The 23,683-nt window shown below is 38.0% G+C and overlaps 1 protein-coding gene and 1 long non-coding RNA gene across 3 annotated transcripts in view; one reads left to right on the plus strand and one right to left on the minus strand.

The window, feature by feature from the left end:
- The window catches only part of LOC311431471 (macrophage mannose receptor 1-like), a 33,727-nt gene that overhangs the window by 8,618 nt on the left and 1,426 nt on the right, over window positions 1-23,683 (minus strand). The window contains exons 2-24 of one of the 2 annotated variants that reach the window (XM_084508971.1): window positions 22,705-23,103; window positions 21,665-21,838; window positions 20,805-20,969; window positions 20,529-20,645; window positions 19,475-19,621; window positions 17,975-18,157; window positions 17,613-17,767; window positions 16,597-16,710; window positions 15,755-15,870; window positions 14,832-14,980; window positions 14,190-14,389; window positions 13,679-13,800; window positions 12,812-12,899; window positions 10,888-11,032; window positions 10,397-10,432; window positions 10,135-10,304; window positions 8,856-8,923; window positions 7,188-7,288; window positions 6,660-6,802; window positions 5,145-5,259; window positions 3,955-4,103; window positions 2,342-2,444; window positions 1,201-1,433 (exon numbers count right to left, since the gene is read on the minus strand). In XM_084508971.1, the coding sequence (XP_084365097.1) occupies window positions 1,201-1,433; window positions 2,342-2,444; window positions 3,955-4,103; window positions 5,145-5,259; window positions 6,660-6,802; window positions 7,188-7,288; window positions 8,856-8,923; window positions 10,135-10,304; window positions 10,397-10,432; window positions 10,888-11,032; window positions 12,812-12,899; window positions 13,679-13,800; window positions 14,190-14,389; window positions 14,832-14,980; window positions 15,755-15,870; window positions 16,597-16,710; window positions 17,613-17,767; window positions 17,975-18,157; window positions 19,475-19,621; window positions 20,529-20,645; window positions 20,805-20,969; window positions 21,665-21,838; window positions 22,705-23,103 (3,392 nt within the window). Of the gene's footprint in view, window positions 1-1,200; window positions 1,434-2,341; window positions 2,445-3,954; window positions 4,104-5,144; window positions 5,260-6,659; window positions 6,803-7,187; window positions 7,289-8,855; window positions 8,924-10,134; window positions 10,305-10,396; window positions 10,433-10,887; window positions 11,033-12,811; window positions 12,900-13,678; window positions 13,801-14,189; window positions 14,390-14,831; window positions 14,981-15,754; window positions 15,871-16,596; window positions 16,711-17,612; window positions 17,768-17,974; window positions 18,158-19,474; window positions 19,622-20,528; window positions 20,646-20,804; window positions 20,970-21,299; window positions 21,329-21,664; window positions 21,839-22,704; window positions 23,104-23,683 lie in introns of those variants that run through there. The other variant, XM_084508972.1, reaches the window with a different exon arrangement.
- Window positions 51-15,774, plus strand: LOC311431475. Its single transcript, XR_014689479.1, has 3 exons — window positions 51-113; window positions 13,988-14,098; window positions 15,654-15,774. It is a non-coding gene; the product is annotated as an uncharacterized lncRNA (long non-coding RNA).

Below are 23,683 nucleotides of genomic sequence, written 5' to 3' on the forward strand. Positions count from 1 at the left end.
AATACTGACTTTGTTTTTCATGTGACACATGCCACAGACCTCTGCCACTTGTCCACTTGTGCTAACAGGACTTGTAATAGGTTTTTAGCTCTTGCAAGGACCAGCTACTAACTGTAAGTACTTTTCTCTCTACAACATGTTATTTTTTCAATGGATTTCATGATTATTTCCAAAACATGACCAACAGCAGTCATATCCATGGCTCCTCTCACCCTGTCCTGTGCAGTCTGACCTCTTCTTCCTGCCACCTTTTAGATGCAGGCTCCTATTCCGTTCTTTGTAACACTTGCTTTCCTGTCCTTTTTCCTTTGAACTCCCTGGCCAAGTGTCATCCCAGCTTCCTATCTAATCCTGGGTTCCCAGTGCCTGCTCTCAATGAAGTTCAACCGTGGTTCCTCCCACATCAGGAACTGTGCCCTCCTTCTGCCCCATGTCTCACCAAGCTCCAGCTAGCTCTACCTCTCCACTCTTTATTTCCTCACAACTCTGTTTCCACAAATATCCAGCTGCATCATTTTTTTTTTTTCATGTCCTTTTTATATGCCTTAAGTAAGCGCTTCCCCTTTCAGGCCTTCACGCTCTTGGCTGTTGGCAGCTTTCCCTCAGGCACTGGCATCATCTCTGAAAACCAACCTAATGCATCCTCCCTGCCAGAGGCCTGCTCCTTCCTCTGTGCTGCAGCTTGCTGTCTCTCCTGTTGCTTGGACAACAGTTCATGTTCTTGTACTGCTAGTCTGTAAATTGAAATAATAAAGCTTAAAATAACCTCACAAAGAAACAACTAGTTTTAAGCCAAGCTGTTTCTATGGTGTGCTCCACAGAATGTCCTGAGAAATAACTGTGCTGCCACATGTGAGTGCATGGCCCAGCCATGGCATAGGAAGCAAAAATTCAAAGCTACTGAAGCCACTGAAGCCACTAGCTACTGCAGCTGTATCCTTGGTGGCCTTTGAAATGCGGGCTGTGGAAGTTCTGACTTACAATTTGGCCAGATGTTTAGATGTTTAAAACCTCTGAAGTGGAGCCAAGTCAAGTACCTTAGCAAAACTTTGATTCCTGCCAAGCAGTCATAGATCTGATCAAGAGCGTTCACACCAGAGCCTGCAAGAGTGGATCCTGCAAACCTCTGAGCAAGAAACTGGCTGATCTATGTTGATCTGGAGTACAGGTTTGATTGTCACAAGCGTTTGATGGACTTACTGTGTTGCTGTTAAGACCAATCCATACAGGCTCTCCCTGCTTTAATATTTGTAACCACAGGTAGGATTCAGCATAAGGATCCAGAATGCTGGCAAGTTCTGCATATTGGTCTCTGCAGTTTTTCTGTGCCTCTTCCCAGCTCATTTTGTAGTTGATGACTGCATAGCGGTCATCACCATAATTGTTAAAGCCGAACATTGGGACCGTAGGTTGGGAATTTTGTAGTTTAGGGTCTACAACAAACAAACAAAAAATTAAAATAAGAAATAAAAAGAAGAAAGTCCATAGCTATATCTAGGCTAGACGTATCACACTGAAAGAGGATCTATTTTACCATGGTAGTCAAGTAATTGAAGGAAGCTGCAATAACAAATTAAGATGTTTCCCAACTAACACTGCAGTGATGAAGCCATGTTCTCACATTCTGTAACAAACTTTTCTAATTCTTTTTAGAATTACTTTTTAACATAAATATCGGTATCGCTTCTAGGAACATGCCCAATAAACTCTAGACCTTCCCAAAGTGACTGTGTAAGGCATTAAAGGGAACAATCTTCCCACTTTTTCTGTGATATACTAGTATTTGGTGTATTTCTGATAAGAAAAAGAGTAAGGAAAGTAGCAGAAGGTAAAACTGGCATGCTGTGAGCAAAGGGATACGGCTGCTGATGAAATTGCCCAAGACTGTAAAAAGGCACTTGAAAACTGAAAATCAAGCAGGGCAGATTTTCAAAACAAAGTTGTTGCAGTGCTTTTAAATATAACAGGAAAATTCAGTTTTAAAGAATTTGTCCATATAAAGGCAAAGTACTTCACTGTTCTCTCTCTTTCTCCCCCTCCTGACTGCCAAAAATAGTAAAATACATGATATTCCATAGAGTTGTTTATTATTATTATTATTATTATTATTATTATTAATGTATTGGTCTGGTACTTAAAATAGGAAAGATCAAGAGGATCAAGAGTTTTTCTCCAGAAAATAAAATGTGTGTTCATTTTGTATAAATGGTTTCTAGTGCAAGTGACACTGTTAAATTAAATTCAATTAAAATAGCACTGAGCATGGGAAGTTAATTTTACCACCAGTTTAAATTAACCACAATAAATTACCTGTACTAGAAAGTATTGAAAAAAAACTCACCAGTGTTTTTCTGGCATATGTAGCTTTTGCTTGCTTTACATTCTTCATCTTTCCATTTCCCTGCCTGTTCAATAGGGTTCTTTATCATATAGACACAGTCATCCTACATGTGAGATGAGATTAATAAGAAAAAGATGTGGAAAAATAGGAAACATTCCTTTTCCTACAGGATATAGACTCACCTGTCACACACACCTGAGTAAAATTAAGATAATCTGTATGAACTCATATTAGAAATAGTCAGAAGCAGTAAAACGACAACAGTCATTTACAACTCATCCGTAGAACAGTTTGTGCTTGGATGATGGAGGGATTGCAAATCACAGCTCCGAGGTAGGGAGAAGCATCTGGGACTACCTGTCCACATGATCTCTGTGTGTGTGTGCATACAGGTAGATGCACATATGCTAGATATGGCACACAGGACATTTGAGCTCTGTTATTTTCCTGGAGGTTATACAGAAACTCTTATCGGGACTATAGCTTGCCTAGAGAGCTAAAACCCTCATTCTGCACCAGTCTAGCACTAGAAACCAAAGATGTTGCTCAGTAGCATATAGGTAGCAAGCAGGAACAATTTTTTGTGAGGGACAATTCCCCAACCCTTTGCACCCCAGGTTTGGTTCTTCTGCTTCCTCCTTTGCCTCCTCCAGTTTTCTGCAGCAGGAAGCAGCAGCTCTCCCTCCCTCATCTCAGCATAACCTCATGCTGTCTCTGACCCCCTCAGAGAAAATAGCCCAGCAGCAAGTGAAGGAAAGTGCATGGGGAACAATTTGTGAAGGGAAATGGGCATAGCCTTCTACAAAAAGCACGTGTGTGTGAGATGGGGAAGTCCTGAAGAGCCTAAAACTGAGCTCTAGCCTGGGTGGCAGTGGAGGTTGGACCTCACAGAGTTGTTTCCTGTTTCAGCAAGACTCAAAACAATTCTGTCATGAAAAAGAGAGAAACTTGGTAAAGCTAGCAAAGGAGCAAAGAAGTGGTGCTATCAATCAGTATTTTTCATTAGCCTTTTTAAAATTAATGAAAAACACTCGGTTTTCTCTTGCAATTAAACACAAAATGGTATAGCAGTGCTGAAAGTTTCAAAGCGTGCAGAAAAGTTTCTGTAAAACTGAGAAAATTTAATAGAAGGTATAGAGGGGAAGAAAATACGAAAGGAAGACCCAGATTCTCCTTTTGAGGGTTGAATTCAATGCATTTATCTTACTAAGCTCAGCACCATGAAATGTAAACTGTACAGTTCATATTTTCCTAGAGAAGTCTAAATGACATTCTCTGTATCACTTAATTATTATTATCACTTAATTGCTATACTATGGTTTATTTGAATCTCCTGATCAGTCATGGTAAAGTAAGGATAATTGCTTGTTTATCTGAGTTTTGCACAATAATTCCAAATATCTGTCTGGATTTATAAATCATGACAAAACAAAGAAGTTGAAGAAAATATCTGAAAGTAGATCTTTCACATGACTGCTTTCCCTTCAGAAGCAACAAGATCATTAAAAAACTTTATAAAGGAAACTTTACAAAAAATATTATTGTAGGTACATATATTTTATTAATCTACCAAAGCTATCGAGAATAAGTGATAACCATAAATTAATGTTTACCTTGCTATAATAACTTCGGGAACCTTTTGCCCAATTTGTGTAGTAAACTGGGCTTCCGTCTGTCCATAAATATACATGCTCCTGATTTATGTCATTCAGTCCAACCCAGGCATCAGTTGCAGCATTTTTTAAGAGGGACATGAGGAAAGCTGAAGGAAAAAGATTAATTGCACAAAGAGGGAAACTGAATTTACCTTTCCCTAAATAGAGCAGTGCCTGGAAAAGGGATGATGATTTTTTCTCTCTCTCTTTTTAAATAAAGAGGTAATTTTATGATGAAAATAAAAATAAGGACAAGGTTTGGTTCATAGAGTTGTTTTCAACATTTTTAGATGAATTTGTGTGCCCACTCTCCTGCATTATTTATCATCTGAAGAAGCAGGGAAAATTGTTTTAACAGTATTACAGAAATTACCATCAGGACAGTACACCTTGTCACACAGAAAATGAGTCTACAGACTGCAGTCTATTTTCTTCTTTAGTAATTTCTTTGTTAACCAGATCCAAAGACTTGGTTTCAAAAGAGATACAATGCAAATAAAACTATTTAAGAACTAAGTATGTATGTACTAAGACCTCAGCACGTAGGAAGGCCAAATGCTGTTTCCCTTAGCTCCTGCTTAGACTGACTTTCAAAGACTGTCCTTCCTCTGCTATAGAAAAAAAGGATAAAACACAAACACTGATGGAGTGAGCTAAGAAGTGGTCTACGCAGCCCTCAGCAGACCTGTGGCATGACATTTCCTTTCATTATATGCATTACTTTTCATTCCTTACATTCAGTATTGAAGTTTGAAGCCTCAGTAAAAAATAAAAATAAAAATAAAAAATGTAATATGCTGAGCTGCAAGACAAGCAGGTTGAGGTCTAGAAGAGCAGAAGGAACAGGGGAACATGGGAACTCCAGTACTGGGGCATTTTACTGTATGACAAGCCCCTAATACAAAATCTTAATATATGAACAGCATAAATTCCTTTGTGGGTCCTATAGGTCCCCAAAGTTATGATTTTTAAAGTTAATCCGGACACTAATATCTACATAAACTTTTTTTTCCAACATGCAATTTGTTCATTGAACATGACTTGATATTAATATGGCATATATTTCAGAAAATTTAATATTTGTTTTAACCTATTTTTCAATGATTGTATGAAGTCTCATTCAGTATCAAAAAACTTGTGCTTTATACCTTGTGTTTCCTTTTTTGAAATAGTAGCCAGGTTTCCTCCAAAATTAATACAATTGTTCCGTGCAGCATGCCACGTCAGTGTATCATTTTCATCAAGGCCGGACACTTTAAAACACTGAAAAACAGAAGTGTGCCAAAGCTATAGTTGGATGGTGTTTCAGAGTTTCCAGTGAAAACATTTCTGTTTGTAACAAGTGAGATAAGTTAGATATTTTATACCAAAAAAGGGGAGATTAGGTGGTTTAACAGTCCTCTGTAGCTTGCTTTAAAGCTCCATATTTTATCATCTCCTTAAAATAAGGAATATGTCAGTCTAACATTTTCAGTAGAAATTAAGCCAAAGTGATGGTTCCTCAGCATTTCAGGGGAATGCCTAAGACCTCAAAAAGCAATGTGTAATAGGGATGAGACATTATTGAAGCTAAATATCAAGTGTTAAGCAACCCTAATGTGTTAATTAAAGTTTGCAATAGAAAAGTTAATCAGGAATCTTGGGAGAAAATGGGGATAAAAGACAATGGAGTGCTATCTAAACAAGCAGAGAGGAATGCCTGGAAGCTCCTCTTCCAGGAGGTAAGAAGGAGAGAAACATTTAGGTTGAGTGAGCATAGCAAAAGGGAAAAATCTCTGTCTGTGACTCTTTTCCCCGGAACTGAGAGAGAGAAGGAAAGAGGAGACAGCTTATCAGAGGAGACAGATTATCTCACACAAAGGAGTTCCATCAAACTTAAATCCTGTTTTGGCTTAGAGAGAAGAAAGAGAGGGGGAAAAGGAGGGAAGGAGAGAAGGACAGAGAGACAGATGAGGCAATGTAATCTAGGATTATCTTTACTGCTAGGTGTATGCTTAACAGCATACACTGGTTGTTTATAGCTTTGTATTAGTGACAAAAATATCTGGGTTTTAAATGTATATACTCTTTTTTCCTGAAATTTTGTCTTTTGAGAAGACCAAGAATGATCTCATGTCATGAATTGTGGTGAAGCTTATAACTGGTCTACTTTAACAAATATTTAGTTGCACAAAGAACCTAAAAAATATGTTCAAAGGAAGGTGCTTTAGTGGTTTAAGAGCCAGTGCATGCTAGGCAAGGAACAAAACAGTGTCCAGGCAATAAATGGCAGCCAGATAAACACAGCAAAGTAAATACGAACATACAACAGCTTTGCAGTTGCTTCTCCCACACAAGGAAAACCACTCAACTCAACCATCTTTGGTAACATTAAATCATAGCAAAAAAAAAATAAAAAAATAGATGAAGATGAAGCTTTGTTCTTGTATGGCTCATGACCTCTTTCAGAACTGTTGTTAGCCCAATAAAGACTATCTTGATAAAGACTATCTCGATAATCTCGATATCAGAAAACATTTTTAGAGTCATTTATACATATTTTTACATCAAAACGTATTTTATGACAACTAAAAACCCTGCTACAACTTAAAAACTGAACCAAATATGTTTGTTTTGTATTTTTGTCTGTTTTAAGTACAGTATACTGACTTTTCATACTGCACCTTGTTATCAAAGAGAAGCCAGTCTTCTGGACACCCACCCTTTGGTGGTGGTGTGGTGGGAGCAATAGTTGGGCGAACAGTTCTGTTAAGCCTTTCACAGATGAATAATTCAACACTGCCACAGTTGAGATCATTCCATGTACCTGAAAACAAATTAGAATTAAAGAAAAACAAAACAAAACAGAGACTGGGATAAAAAGTATCCTTTCCTAAAACAAATCCATCATAGGAAGTAGAACTGACTACCATATTTATATTTCTCTCTGCCAGAAACAAAGAATAATTTTTATGTACATTTTCTTCAGAAATATTCACGTTTCCAGCAAAACCGAGAATATTAATATTTTGGCTAAGAACAGAAATATTTCAGTGATTGCAAACCATAACACTGCCAAAGAGGAATTTTAGTTCAAACGTTTAATTCACCTCTCTGAGATCTGATGCAAATCTCTAAGACCCTGACTTAAACATTCAGCTCTCCCAAGCCTATATCACACCATGCAGACTGAATGTTGTTACAGCACACACCTGTTTGGGTATACATGACCACACAGTTTTCATCATTATTTGCAAAGTTGGGTTCATTTGGAGCCCAGGCAACATAGTTGACAGGAGTTCCATCCATCCATCTGAAAGAAGCAATTTAGGGGAATAATAGTTCTTAGTTGAACAGAGTAGTATTTCTTTGTAAAGGACATACTAGAGCTTGATATTTTGTTTCTTGTATCCTAGTGTACCAACATGTGTTGTTCTCTGGTAAAAGGAATGCAAGACCTTTCACCTGGAATCACTAAAAAAATCTTTATGTCAGCTACCTATTCTATTGACCTGGAACTGGTCTCAACTAATCAGCTGGTGGTTGCAGCCTTCTTGGCCTCTGAGCATTGATAGCTTAAAGAAAACACACCAGTGTAACACTGGACCTCACCTTCCCTGGAATACAGAAGCAGAAACATGAGCCTAGTTTAGTAATTTCCTGGGGCCAAAAAGAGTAATATAAGATATAATATAATATAATATAATATTATACCATAATATTAATAATAATAATAAAAATAATAATGTAATATAAGATCTTGCAGTGTAAGAGAGATCCTTGAACCTTACACTGGGAACCATTTTATTAAACAAAGGAGATCTTTAATATTATATACCTATTGCTTTCAGTTGTGTAATACACAATTCCTATTTGGTGATTCACAGATTTATTCTCAAAAAAAAAAAAAAAAAAAAAAAACTTGAAAACAAAATGAAAAAGCTTCAGAGTGCTGGTGGCAGCACAGTCAAGTGGGGAATCTGCCAAGTCTGAAAGACTTCAGACAACACCTGATCCAGTGTTTTTCTAGTTTGAATTCCTGAGTATTCCTCAGTCAAGCAGGATAAACGGTACATAATAAACAGGGAGAAATAATACAAAGACAAATTATGTGAGCCAACATGAGCCAGCAATGTGCACTTGCAGCCCAGAAAGCAAACTGTATTCTGGGTTGCATCAAAAGCAGTATAGCCAACAGGGCAAGGGAGGGGATTCTGCCCCTCTGCTTTGCTCTTGTGAGACCCCACCTGGCGTGCTTCGTTCAGCTCTGGGGCCCCCAGCACAAGAGGGACATGGACCAGAATACGTCCAGAGGAAGGCCATGAATATGATCAGAGGGTTGGAGCACCTCTCCTATGAAGACAGGCTGAGGGAGTTGGGGTTGTTCAGCCTGGAGAAAAGAAAGCTCTGTGGAGACCTTATAGTGGCCTTCCAGTACTTAAAGGAGGCCTACAGGAAAAGTGGAGAGAAGAATGGGATATGACTGTCTCAGCTCCACAGAGATGAGTCTTTGTGGCTTGTGGACAAGAAAGACATCCCAAGAGGTTAGAAGAAAGGCTGAAATTAAGAGAAATGAAGATGCTAAGACTCATCTTACCAAGCTTGAAATCCCAGGAAAAGACACTAGAAAAAGGCAGAAGGTGAAGGGGGAGGAAGGTTTTGATTATTTGAATATTCAGTAATGTCTTCAAGTACCATCTGGCACATCCCTAGAGACCTCCAACCTATTTTATGTCTTGTCTAACAAGGAAAAGGGAGTGGGACTGCACTGACTGAGTGAACATGCCCTCACCAAAAAAAAAAAAAAAAGTCTCACAGACATCCATGCCAAATATTCACACTTGATATATAAATCTGACAAACTTAATATTTTCACTTACCGGAATGTCTTATCAAGGCTCACACTTAAGCCAATATAGAAGTTATTTCCCCAATCTTTATAAAAAATCTAAAATACACAAACACAAAATAAGAATAAGAATAAGAATAAGAATAAGAATAAGAATAAGAATAAGAATAAGAATAAGAATAAGAATAAGAATAAGAATAAGAATAAGAATAAGAATAAGAATAAGAATAAGAATAAGGATAAGGATAAGGATAAGGATAAGGATAAGGATAAGGATAAGGATAAGAATAAGGATAAGGATAAGGATAAGGATAAGGATAAGGATAAGGATAAGGATAAGGATAAGGATAAGAATAAGAATAAGAATAAGAATAAGAATAAGAATAAGAATAAGAATAAGAATAAGAATAAGAATAAGAATAAGAATAAGAATAAGAATAAGAATAAGAATAAGAATAAGAATAAGAATAAGAATAAAAAGAATAAAAAGCTTCAATGAGATGTAAAAATAACAGATTTCAAATAAACAAGTACTTAAAAATAGTTTTAGTTGTACGGTTACATAGTATGCAGTGTGCATGGATTCACTGGGATTATGTGCTTGAACTGCAAAATGTAAAACTTTCGTCCAATTTCTAGTATTTAAATAAAAATAAAAGCAGAATGGAATGAAAAAGAAATGGAGTAAAATACTGTGTTAAGATTAAAAAGAAAAAAAAGCCTCAGGTGGGTTATAAAATAAAGCAGTATTTTTAAGAGTTTTAGGAAAATATAGTGAGAATTTGCCAAAATGTTACACGTAAATGGTGGAGTTTAGTACTTAGTCATGTGGAGGACAGGAAGGAATCATTGGTTTTCAGTAGTATGAAAACTATTTACAAAAGACTATCCTAACCAGGTTATTCACTTCCTATTAGAAATTAGTCTGGCTTAAATTTTTTTATTGAAATTCTGAAATCCATTTTGACAACAAGAGGGAAAAAGCTTTTTTTGGGGGGAGGGGGGAAATTCTGTGAAGAGAATGAGGTGGAAAACAAACAAGCTAACTCTAGCTTTCAGATAAACAGAATAGGATTTTTGAAAGTTACACTCTGGGAGTGCTCCTACAAAGAAACTGAGGATTTGTCTACATGTAGCAATTTTTTATCAAAATAATGATCATGGTAAAGCTTCTAAGTAGATAAACCCATGAAAAGTGGTACTGATTTTTTATGATGGGGACCAGTTTCTAATATTTCAGAAGCCAGGTGAAAAAGATGCTTCAGTGCAGGACAGAACTGTGCATTTTTGAAGTAAAGCAAGTTTCTTACATATTTCCAAAGAAATGTTCTTTCACTTTCACCCTCAATTATGGCAAGATCACCACCATTCTTCTTGCAGTAGTCCCTCGCTTTTTCCATAGCCATTGCTTCCTTGCTAAAGTAGTATTCCTTATGATTATATATTATCCAGTCATCTTCACTAACAATATATTCATAATCTGCAAGATAAATCATTAAGCAGAGTGTCTACAATAGACATTAACGTCATCATATGAAAACTTCTTTCTGTTAGTAGAAGTACAAGACTTACCGAATGTGTATGTAGGCTCTGGTTTCAATGATGCTCCTGCAATATAAATCGATATCTGAGTATATTACATATCTCAATTAAATATATGTATTACATTGTTAGGATTTAAAATCCTATCAATAAAAAAAAATCCTAGAGGTTACTCTGTTTGTTTATTTTTTTTCAGAGAATTTCTAAAAATATCTGGAAAAAAAGTGTTACACTCAGCAGTGTTAGAGCCAACACAAGTTAAGCTTACAGAAACTATGCATGATTTCACTTCCTCAACATGCTGCATGTACATTGTAAACTTACACATGTATCTTATGAACGAATTTGTTGTTTTCAGCTGCTTTTATTTAAATTGAAATGTACTGTGTTTCATTGTTCTTGATGGCATACTAGCTTTACTGCATGCAGACATTGTGGTTTGACATGGACAGGATGTTCTTAACCTTTTCTAAACACTTCTGAAGGGAAAAAAAAAAAAAAAAAAAAAAAAGTCATCTTACCTTTTTTTATTTGGCAAACATAGTCCTGCATATGTTCACAAAATAAATCGTTCCAGTTCATATCATTGTAGCCATTAAACACTCCACATTTTTCATTTCCATCATAATTGTTTGGTTCTCCATTTGCCCATTTTTCAAAATTTACCTATAGTGGAAATACAGCTTCATTAGTACTTTCTTCTGAAACAAAACAATTGTCTTATATTATCTTGTTAAAGAAGAATGTACATCATTTGATTTCATGATCCATCTTATGCTTTGGTGCCAGACCCTGTAAGAAGGACCTGACCATTGTACAGAATGGTGATCATGCTGTGTATATCTACAAGCTATGCTAGTAAGACAAGTTGTTGTCCTTGTTTTTATCAGGAGACATGAACTTGTCCTGTTAAGGTCTAGGAAGAAGCATCTAAGAATCTACCTCTAATCCCCAGGTTGATTATTCAGCTCTGATGTTTCAGCCTGAGAAATCCATAAGTTCTGTGGTACAGACTTGGGCCTTGCATTGCTCTGTCAGAGAGCAAGGGCCACAAAGCTTAGCTTGACTAGATATATACAGTTATTTCTAACAGTGAATGTCAAATGGGAATATAAAGATCAGTACAACCAGAGCTGCTAAAACCAAGATAGACAATAATCACAGAATACTCTAGGTTGGAAGAGACCTCCAAGATCACCAAGTCCAACCTCTGACCTAACACTAACAAGTCCTCCACTAAACAATATCACTAAGCTCTACATCTAAACGTCTTTTAAAGACCTCCAGGGATGGTGACTCAACCACTTCCCTGGGCAGCCCATTCCAGTGCCTAACAACCCTTTCAGTAAAGAAGTTCTTCCTAATATCCAACCTAAACCTCCCCTGGCGCAACATTTTTGCCCATTCCCCCTCGTCCTCTCACCAGGCACATGGGAGAATAGACCAACCCCCACCTCGCTACAGCCTCCTTTAATTTACCTGTAGAGAGCAATAAGGTCACCCCTGAGCCTCCTTTTCTCCAGGCTGAACAAACCCAGCTCCCTCAGCTGCTCCGTGTAAGACTTGTTCTCCAGGCCCCTCACCAGCTTCGTTGCCCTCCTCTGGACTCTCTTGAGCATCTCCATGTCATTCTTGTAGTGAGGGGCCCAAAACTGAACACAGTACTCGAGGTGTGGCCTCACCAGAGCTGAGTACAGGGGGACAATCACTTCCCTAGCCCTGCTGGCCACACTGCTTCTTATGCAAGCCAGGGTGCTGCTGGCCTTCTTGGCCACCTGAGCACACTGCTGGCTCATATTCAGCCAACTGTCAACCAATACTCCCAGGTCCTTCTCTGCCTGGCAGCTTTCCAACCACTCATCTCCCAGCCTGTAGTGCTGCTTGGGGTTGTTGTGCCCCAGGTGCAGGACCCAGCACTTGGCCTTGTTGAACTTCACACAATTGGCCTCAGCCCATCAGTCCAGCCTATCCAGATCCTCCTGCAGAGCCTTCCTACCCTTGAGCAAATCGACACATGCACCTAACGTGGTGTCATCTGCAAACTTACTGAGGGTGCACTCAATCCCTTCATCCAGATCATCGATAAAGATATTAAAGAGGACAGGCCCTAGTACTGAGCCCTGGGGGATGCCACTAGTGACCAGCCTCCAGCTGGATTTGTATTGTATGTGTATATAAGTATTATTCTAAGTATGTATATGTATATAAGTATTATTATAAGTAAAAAAGAGTATTCTTATAAGAAAGTATCACCATCTTTGGTGATGTTATTTCATTGCTATAAAAAACATACTGCTGTGTGGGATTGTGAACTAACAAAAGATAAAAACTAATTCCTGGAGTGGGACTGGGAAGTTAGGATTTATACTCACTTGTGGTTTGTACCTGTCTGCCAAGATATATATGGAGTACGAGCAAAAAAGCTGGAAGAGATTATTTACTCACTGGTGAGCCGTCACTCCATGTAAATCCTCCATCAGAGTCCAAAGCACTTAAACCCATCCAGTAAGACAAGTGAAGATAATCCCTCTTCCTGAATGATTATGCACAAATACCACAATCACAGTGTAAAACAGAGATGGAAAATACATACCATTACATTATCAGTGTTTTGGTACTTGAAGTACCGTTTAAGACATTCATATAAAGTAATCATTCCATTTATGTACATCCTGGTATTGCACATGACAGGAAACAGGGACATGAAGAGTTGCATGAGGAGGAGCATAGATAACACAATACCATAAATTCTGAGTTAAGTGAAAATATTTTTGAAGGTCTCAGTCCCCCAAAGAAACTTAGGCATCCAAACCTGCCTGTAGTCATATGCTTGAGTTAAACATTTATATAAATACATCAATAGGTCTGGCTTCCCTTAGTCTCCATTGTTTTTCCCATAACTAAAGAAAGAATTGAACCTTTCACAGAACAAAGTGTTCTTTTAATCAAGACTATTTAATCTACTTGTCGATTACAAATGAGCTAAAAAGATCGGGTTTCTCTTTTTGAACTAAACTCAGTTTAAACCAATTTTGCTGATGCTTCTTTCATTTTTATATTTCATATAAAATATAAAATATTTCATATTTTATATATTCAGGCTACTTCCACACAGAGATGCATCTACACAGAGGCCTGCCAAGAAACCCTTTTCTCACCTCTCTCTACCTCTTTAGTTCTGCCAATTTGAAAAGATACATATATTGTCTTTCCAAAGTAGAAAATGATCACCAGAAATTCTTTATGTCTTATAGAAAGATCACTTTGTTAAAATGCTTTCTTTCCTAAGCAGTTGATTTTGCAGATACTTACATGCCAGCTATTAGATTTTGTTCTTCTTCACTGTGAATGCATGCCAAATCTCCTCCAATGGCTCTGCAAAAATCTCTTGCTCCAAACCATGTTTCCATCTTCTCCCTTCCTCTCTGAAAAATCTGTGAAAAGTGGGCAGTTAAACACTGTCTCGGATATTAACAGAAATTTGGAAACAGCATTCTGTCTTTCTTCTGGTCTCCCAGCCTCAAGTTTTATCACTTGCCCTTTAGTTCAGTTGTGCCACCATAACTGTGAGGTCATCTAACAAATTTGGTTGTCACAACTTTTCTTTTCCCATCATCTCAGAGTCCCTGTGGTCCAAACTTCAATTCCACCTGAATATACACCAGTTCCAGCACAACACAGCCTCACCACACAGGCATGGCTGGAAATGTGTTACAGCAGACTACTGATCAGGTAAGCAGGGTAAAATCCCCCTTCCATGCACAGACAAAACACATTCTTCATTGACATGACAAGTGCTTTCCTTCAGACGTTAAACACCTACTTTGAAGCAAAAGCTGCTCTGAGGAACAGAATGCCATCCTTCCAGGCAGGACGGGAGTGGGGGATTCGTTGCAGGGGGTGGAGGGGTCACTCCCTCCACCAGCTGCTTGCACAGAAACATATTTTTTTCTTCACAGTTGAGAATATCCCATAATCCAGCTGAAGTTCCTGTTCTCATGGCCACGCAGCCTGGCTCCTTTCCTTCATGAAAGACAATTTTTTTTAAATCTTATTGATAAATAGCTGCATCTTTTCAAAGCATATGCTATCTACTTAAAAGGTACCTGTTCCCACTGCATTTGGATGTCAGTAGTCTACATGCACTTGAATTAATTTATAATCCGATTTCTTCTATATTATACTATGACTTACTATGACTCACCAAAATATCTAAACCACCAGACAACAAAGAGTAAATGATATCAGCAGACACCTACAATCTCAGGTGACCTCTTGAATGGGCTACCATGATACCCAATTCAACAACTTGAGCACAAACAGAAGTTGCCTGGTTGTTTCTGCACATTTATGGCAGCAGAGCTTCAAAACCACCCTATAGCTCCTAAACCCCAACTTTCTGGCCAGACATAGCAGAAATTCTGCATCCCTGGTCATGGAGGTGCTGCTGCCCTGCAGTGCCTACCTGGCATCCCTACGTTCCAGTGGGTGAAGATGACCATGTCCCCACTAGCCCACTTGAATGTCCCCTCTTCTTCCATGTCTGAGAGGCCAATCCAGAAATGTTTTGCTGGATTAAATCCAATTACAGAAGTCAAAAAAGCCTGTTCATATCTGTGAAGAATAAGCACTAAAGTAATGTATGAATGCAATTTCCCATTTCTTCAAACAGTTCATTGTAGCAAATGTGGTAAAGTTAAGAAGAATTGTTAATATGTTGGAAAAATAAGCATAGGTTGAAGCCAGCATAATGGTCTTAATTTTATAGGTCTTATTATTACATAAATTATTTTACAATTTGGTAGTGTAAATCTGTTTAGAATTTAAAGTGATTCTACTCTCCCTTTGTAGTGTACATTTAACAGCATAAACCAAATGATACTTGGGTTAATGCGTTTGTGTTATTCATTCTTTACAAATAAGTAATACAATGTTTTACTGAGCTTCAACATAAGGCTTAGATCTTTAATTTTTTTAATCTAGGAAAAAACTTTTATTCTAAAAAGGGTAATTTTTCAGATCTTTCTGTTACAAAGAAAAGTCTGAAAAGTTCATATCCTCAAGAAGTAAATAATTCCACGTTTATCTGTTTAGTTTTAATTCAATGAGTTTTAAAACAGTCTGGCAACTTTGGGTTGCTAGGAGTTGACTCAAATTTTTTATTCTTGGGTTCCACAAGAGTGTAGGGGAGTAGCAGCTGTGGCTTGAACACTGATATTTATGACATACCATCCCCTGTTTTATTTTGTAATATTTACTCAGTTCTACTTTATATTTTCCACTGAAGGGGTGGTAAAACACTGGACACTGTTAATAACTGCAAAATGGGAAGAGATGACTTTTTGGCTTGGTTGCACATTTGAAAGGACAAGAATTACATTTCCATACCTGTCAGTCACAGTAGCCAGGTAAGCTTTATTTTCTTCACAGATTTGTTTTGCTTCTGAAAATGTTGCTGGTAACTGCCCAATGGAGTAGCAGTAAAAGCCATGCTTCATCCAGCCCTGTCAGTGCAAACAGCAGAGATGCAAGGGGGGATGTCAGATTGCCCACCACAGTGCACTTCTAAAAGCCACATTAAAACCAGAGCCCAAGCCAAAATAAGCCTCAGAAGCCATGAGACAAAAAGAAGAGGCTAATCAAATACAGCTTTGTTCATTGCCCCTTGAAAGGGGTCTTTGTGAGTAATGGGCCATGGTTGTTACAGCTTGGAGCTGGAAAGCATGCTCACAGTCACCGTGCAGCTTCTCCTGTAAAGCCTGCTCTGCTGTCATGTTGTGTAAGTGCAGCTATTGTAAAAAGCCATGCTGCAAACAACCTGCAATATAGTTGGCTCTGATATTCCTCCCTTCTGACAGGATGGGTTGATTGAACTGAGATGGCTGTGTACAACCCATGAGATAGAGCCTGAAAATATAATGACATGCTGGCATGGGTGAAGGGACCTGCTCTGCACAGCAAGAGAGCTGACTGAAGTGCATGTATAATCAAGGAAAAAAAAAAAAAAAAAAAGAAAGGAAAAAAAAAAAAAAAAGAGCAATGTTTCTAAATTTTATTTAAATAAAGAAATAAAAGCATCCCCATTAATCTGAGAAGTACCAATAATATGAATTAAGAGTTTTCTAGGGTTCCACAAAGAACAGTCAAAATAATTGATGTCTATGATATTTACCATCATGGAAGAGAAAGTGAGACACAATTACCCTTCACTGCTTTTATTTTACACTTACTTTCTGGCAGCCCGGGTAAATAACCTCAGCTTCCCCTGATTCTTCTGCCAAAGGTTTTCTTTTACAGATGTAACCGAGTTTTGTTTCACAAGCACTGTCAGCCCAAGCTCCATCCTGAGCATAGTAAGAAGAAACAACAAAGAGAAGTGAAATCTAGTGAAAATCTGGATCCAACAGGAATATTTACCATTATCATTACCACTTCTCTCTTCATATGGCTAAGGTTGGTTCAGCATTTCCACACCTTTAAAATTTGTCCAAACCTCTCAAACAGGGAACACAACAAACAGAGGGCCACATTTCCTCAGAGGTATGAGAATTAGGACTGCATGCAGCTAATAAATAATAAAGGTTCAGCGGCTAATGAGAAAAGTAAGGAAATACTCTATTCCACCCTATTCTCACCACTGTAGGATTATAAAAACAGGATGTTCATCTACCCAGACTACACTAGCAAGAAGTGCAAGAGAAATTAAAAATAAAATATTAAAAATATATTATTTGTCTTTCTCCATAATGTTATGATATGTCATTTTAAAGTGAGGATAAAACAGGCTGCAATTTTTTGAACCAATTTTTTTGTGCTTCCAGTAATATGAGCTTCCAGATTAGCTGAAAACTATATGTCTTGATGCTTTAGGGGAAAGCATAAGAAAGTCCCTGTTCCAACAGCAACACTATACAGTTATGATCATCCATGCTGAATGCAGAAGTTGAGTTACTTCAACCAATTTCGGATGAGAGATTTGTTGCTACTATTAGAAAGCAGCCCAAGTCAGCACAGTGTGTCACTTCCTGTGCTTCACCATGCTGTCTTTCTAAATCTGGTCTCCAGTCTTCTGTCTTCCTCCTCACTAAGACATTCTGAATCAAACTAAATTCCTAAAAACATTTAAAACCTTTGTCCTTTTGTTTTTGTTTTTTTTTTTTGTCACAGACTTTTCCCTTTTGGGGGACACAAAAGACTAAAGAAAGCATGAAGGAGAGAAGGAAAAGAAGGAAAGAAGAAGTAGTACCTCTCTATTCATAACAATGCAGACTGCCTTATTCCTTGTATGGGTTGGCTGGTTGTGATGCCACCTGGTGTACATCACAGGTGTCCCATCACTCCATTCAAAATACATTTGAAACCTGAAGTCATTTAGACCAATCCACAGCTCATCATCTGGCTCTGGAAACATAAAGTTAATTGTTGGCATTGGTTTGTCTTAAAATGGAGCAATCCTGTCTCATATCTACAGTTGACTGAACAAGGAGTTTATAAAAATAAATAAAATCATGAATAAAATGATTTTTCATGAATAAAATGAGTAGTGGAAACAGTATAACTCCAGATTTAAAAAAAAAAAAAAAAAAAAAAAAAAGTAGAAATACTCACTGTACCCAAGCTGAGACACTATAAAACTGTACTCCTCAATATTATGAATACTCGTCAGGTCTCCGTCTTCTTTTCTACAAGATGACTGGGCTTGTTTCCATATTTTGGGTGTTCTGTAAATTCTGTAGCAATGGCCTCTATAGGCCACCCATTCTCTGGGGCACTTAACAGGTTTAACATCACCTAAAAAGAATATTTCAAACAATTAATGTGCAGCCCTGCTCAGTGTTTTCTGTCCATCAAAAAGAAAATTACCTGAACTGACATCTGAGATATTGGAGTACATACTGGTAAAGAAGACAAACAAAGCTGGGAGGATCACAAAGAATGCAAAACAGATTTTTCCATCAGTACAATATTGTGTTGGGAGCTACCCAAAAGCTCTTTTTACAAAATGACATTAATACTAATTAATTTGGCACGGAAACTTGCAGGGTACAACTCTATGTTAAATCCATGATGTGCTGGGTACAGCCATGTTTTACAACATGGGGCCTCTTTTTCTACCCAGACAGAGGTCTTGGTGAATTGTGGAGATTTTCTGATTTTCTCTGCAAACACCAAGTCCTTGGCAACCACTTTGAGCTCCTGAATAGCCCAAACCATATACAAGAAGACCCAGACATGCTCTTGTTATACCAGACGTGTTAGAAATGCCAGCCAAACACAAATACAGTGCACTTTCTTCAGAAGCTATGTCTTGGTATGAATTTAGTGTCATTAAGTACCTTTCACTTCCTTGAAGGTTCACATAGTCTACACCTATATCATATATTGAAGAGGGCAGGGTGTGTGCTCAGAATTGGCAAGTAATCAGCCATGTTGTTCAATTTTAATCACAGTCCCCAAAAACATTTTTGCCCTTTGCAAGCTTGCGTTCCCCTAGACAACATCCTGGCATGTTCTGGAGGTGAGCACATGTCAGTAAGCTGTCTGGATGCAGTCATAGTATACAGGATGATGTGCCCCAAGCCAGTGAATAGCTTGTATACTATTATATGTATTGTCAGGGGAATTATGATAGAGCTAGTAGCTTGCTGGGAATTCCTAGGTGAAGTAACCGTTAACCGTTCTTTTCCCATAGATAAGACTACCTTACCTCAGGTAAAAAGGAAACTCAATTGGGAAAAAGTTCCAGTCCCAAGATCTGATTTTTTCTTTTTGGAACAGAGCAGGAATGCTCAGAGAGAGAAGAGGGAGCCTGAACTTTGGCTCACACCTTTTTGCAAGACTTGTCATCAGTGTGTTTTGCAAAGCACAGAATATTCAGCAGTATTTTGACATCTGGATCACATGACTGAATGTGTGACCCTACCTTTTTTGGTAACCTGGGATCTTTTCAAAAGTATCTTTGGTTAAACAACATTTAAACATCATCTTTAAAATGAATTGGAAAATGAAAGTCCTCCCACGTCAGGGAGGACCATGTCATTTCATACATGGCACCTTCCTGGTATATCTCACTCAATTAAAAATAGAATTCTTTGTCCTCCATCATACCTGGGACAATAGTGGAGGAATCCACAGTGGAGGAGTTTCTCTTCTGGCAAATATATCCCAGTTTCCGATCACAGTCCTGGTTTTCCCATTTGCCATTCCTGCCTTGGAATGTCCCACACATTTTTATATGTTCCACAGATGGATTTCCTTTAGGAAAGAGTCAAAATATACAGATAATCCCTCTGTTAATGTTGAAAATGTTTGTCTCACCACAGGAGGGAATGGGCAAGTATGTCACAGCAACAAAGCCGCTGGTGTATTATTCTTCAGAGTGATAATTCCCAAGAGAGGTGAGGGGACAACAATGAGACAGCACTAAAGAGACTTACCCCTCTTATCACATGCACTGTTTAAGCAGAAATTCAACATGTTTGAAATACTGCAGAGTACAGAAAAATACTTTATAAAAACTCAGCTAAGCACAATTCCCCATGGGGTAGTAGTATTGCTAAAACTCATCATCCTGTGCTGTTAAACACTGGACATGAAATGCATATTTAATTCCGTGTGAGTGCTTGCCCTTTAGATTTCCCAGTAGCCACAACTGCTACTCTGAAAGTACACAATGTGGCAACATGAACATGAATTAGATCCTAAGAAATATAGTGGAAATGTTAAGATACCAAAGTTTATCACATAAATGTCATAATTGATACATGAGAAAGACAATTAAAGTGCATTTTATATGATGTTTATCTTATCTTTTTTCTTTATATCAATATTCATGAGTTTTTTGTTTTGTTTGAATAATACTTGCAAAGAGAAAGCTGTAGGTGGAAAATCAAATATTCAATGAGGTGCAAACACTTGTTGATAATACCTTTTTTTTTTTTTTTCGGATGAGCTGTCTGCTTTTTCTGGGTAATTCAGAATTATGATGATACATTAATCCATCTCAGATGTGACCCCTATTACTGTAATACCCTACTTTTATCATAATCTTTTGTAACCTGTGAAAATTCTGTGAAACCAAAGGAATTAGATAACAGGAATTCAGGGAAGAGAAGAGAATTTTGGCCCAATGCCTTTCATCATTTCAAATAAGTACACTCACCTGGAGCCCAGTTTAGATATCTGAAAGGACTACCCCCAATCCATTCCCAGCCACCATTAAGTGTGTTGACAAGACCAGTCCAGAGCTTGGCATTGAAACCCAGATCATTAGTGAGCCCTACATGTACAAAATAAATGAAGTTATTAAAGGCCTCTGATAAGTTATCAAATAAAACTTGTCACTTGGACCTATTTTCACAGGGTGAATATATGTATCCATGTTAAAGCTCATTTTAAACACATGCATCAACGTGCAACACTTTTTTTTTTCCTTTACCTAATAAAAACATTTCTTCATGAAGGTCCGTAACACTTAATAATTCTGCATTCTGCTGCCGGCAGCTTTGCTTTGCTTGGTGCCATGTCAGAAGTGAGTTTGAGTTTATCTGATAGTAGGTTCCTGTCAAAGGATTTGTTTTCCAAAAGTCTTTGTGGATGGTGTCTATAAATATGAAAAAGCAATTTGACAAGACAATCGCACTTGTTAATACAGAAATATATATATATAATATATATATTACCGACTAAAACAGTGTAACTTTTGGTAGGTAGGTTTTCCAGCTTGTACGTGTTTTATCCATTCAATATTAATAATACATTAATAACATAATGAATTATTTCTCCTTACAATTCTAATTTTTCTACATTCATCCTGTCCCTCTCCATTTATATCTCACCTACGTCTTTCACAGTTCAGTCCACATCAACCCACTCACTGATCTATTCCCTATTCCGCATACAGAAAATCTTGGTCTCCACATCCATTTCTTACCTTGGGAGCCCTCTTACCCCATATCCCACATGCCTCATCCCTTGCACTTCTTTCTGCCTTTCATTTGCCCTTTCTTCTCATCCAGTCCTCTGGTTTCTCTTCCTTTTTCCACCAGTCCCAGTCCCCACCCTTACAGTACTCTCCACATCTACCAGTGTTGGGAGGCAGGGTAAGCCTACTCCTCAGCTGGAGAAGCAATGAGAGGGCAGAGCAGGCACTCCAGGTCATATCGCACCGCTCAACTAGGCTAGCCAGAACTGAGCTTGCTGTCCAATACCACTGCCACATCCTGAGCAGATTTTGACCATGAGAGAGGATGAAAATTTTACTGAATGCCTTTCTTGAAATCTTTCTGAATAAATTACCTTTTAATGGGCAATATCCAAAGCGTTGGTCTTTATCAAAATCCGAAGAAGTTGCACACCAGAGAGAGTCTGCATCATCACTCCGAGCGATGCACTCTGCATACCATTTACCATTGAGCTTGAAAGGGAACACACAAGGAGCACCAAAAGTATTTCCTCCCAGTGTATACATATCTGTGGAGAGAAACAGATCAAAAGCACTCGGTTTGTATCTGGTGTTGACCAGTGTGTGCAGCACTCCATGGACACAGCCAAGTTGTACAGGAGCTGATGTGGAAAAAGAAGGTCAATACTTCATTACTACAACGTTTTACAAGGCTGTTATGCCAATTAGGTATGGTTGAGGTGAGATGTTCAAAATTAACTCTCAAACAGCCTTGATTTGGCCCTCAGACAAATTTCTGTCAAACATTTCATTTCTATCTGGACTGCTGTTTCAGTAGTGCTCATGACTCAGCTCATCGCACATATATTTCTGTCCTCAGATGATGTTTAAGATCTTTTCTTTTTTTTCCCCTGTATGTTTGAAGAGGCTTGGAAAGTTATTAGTATGTTTTTTATTGTTCTAAATCAGAGGAAGGTATATTTTAAGTTCAGAAGTGACTGCTGGAAAGTGACAGTCCTATCTCTACTCAGGCTAGCTTGCTGATATAAATGACAACACATGGTCAAACCAAATCAGAACAATAAACATTTAAATATAACAGAATTCACCATTTCTTCCACAAAAGGATCAGATTGATTTTGAAAGTCACAGATTCCCTCCAGTGATGCTGTACAAAAAGAATTCTCATTCTTCCTGTTGATATCATCATAGGCCTTTGCCATTTCTTTCTTTCATTTGACAAAAACACACTTTCTGAGGTGAGCAGAAAAGTATACAATCCTATTTGCATTGCATTGTTACTCTCTGTAGTCATTTCTGTTACTGGTGTCACTGTACCATAAGGATGGCTGCATGACAAACAGGGGGTGGAATGTTTTTTGTAAATAGGAGCAGCTAAGTTACCTAGAAATAGAGATTAATTTTCACTACTCACCCTCATAGTGCTGGGAGCACACGCTGTGTGTGGTTCCATGGATTTTCCACCTGCTCCCTTTGCCTGTTCCTTTGGACAGCCTGATTTTCTTTCCCCTCCCTTTTCCATAGTTGAGAAATAAATCATTGCCTTTAATTGCAAGGGTTTCATTTCGACATCCCCACTGCTGAAGCTCGTTTGTCCTGTTGCAGGTTTCCAATGTGACGGCAACCTCGTCTTCCTTGGCAAGTGCTCCCAGGCACAGCTTCATCCCCATGCTGAGCAGATGTATGGCAGATATCCACCTGAACTGCTGGAACTCGTTGTGCTCATCACAAGGAGCTGTTATGACCGAGCTAGTGTTCTGAGCTTGGGCACAGAGCTTGCTGTCTTCATTATAGATTAGAAATTTTCCACTATCTATAAAGCAAAATCAGAATGCAAATATTTGAGGAGAGATGCAGTAGGAGAAAGGTCAGTTACTTGCTATTTGACAGCTTGCTACAACAAAAAATTGAATATTCAGAGTCAATAGAGAAAGAAATCCAGGGAGTTTGATCAGCAGTATCAAGGACATTCATCAGAATGTTCTGAAGATACATACAATGCAGAAGCTGGAAATATAGCACTCAGAATAATTTTTTTTCATCTTCACATCCTTCCTTAAAGCACATTGTTCTCCAAATGCTAATCAAAAATGTCATCATTTATTTTCCATTAAAAAACTTTTTAAGTTTCAAACTTTCATCACCACACAGCACGTTAGATAGGTTTTAATTTTGCAAGTAAAAGGGCTTCTTGCTTTAGAACTATTAAAGAGGTTTTACTCAAGATTCAACCATTTTTATATTTGGCCAAGAATGACATCATGGTTTGCAGCTCATCAAACAAAAGCAGTGATTTTCACTTTTAGCTATTTATCTTGGAAATTTTCGACAACAGAGCAAAAAGTCATTTCTTCACAGAGTTCAGCTTGTGCATTTCTCAGGAGGGAAACCAC

The sequence above is a fragment of the Aythya ferina genome (assembly GCF_964211825.1).
Source record: "Aythya ferina genome assembly, chromosome: 2".
NCBI classification, from domain to species: domain Eukaryota; kingdom Metazoa; phylum Chordata; class Aves; order Anseriformes; family Anatidae; genus Aythya; species Aythya ferina.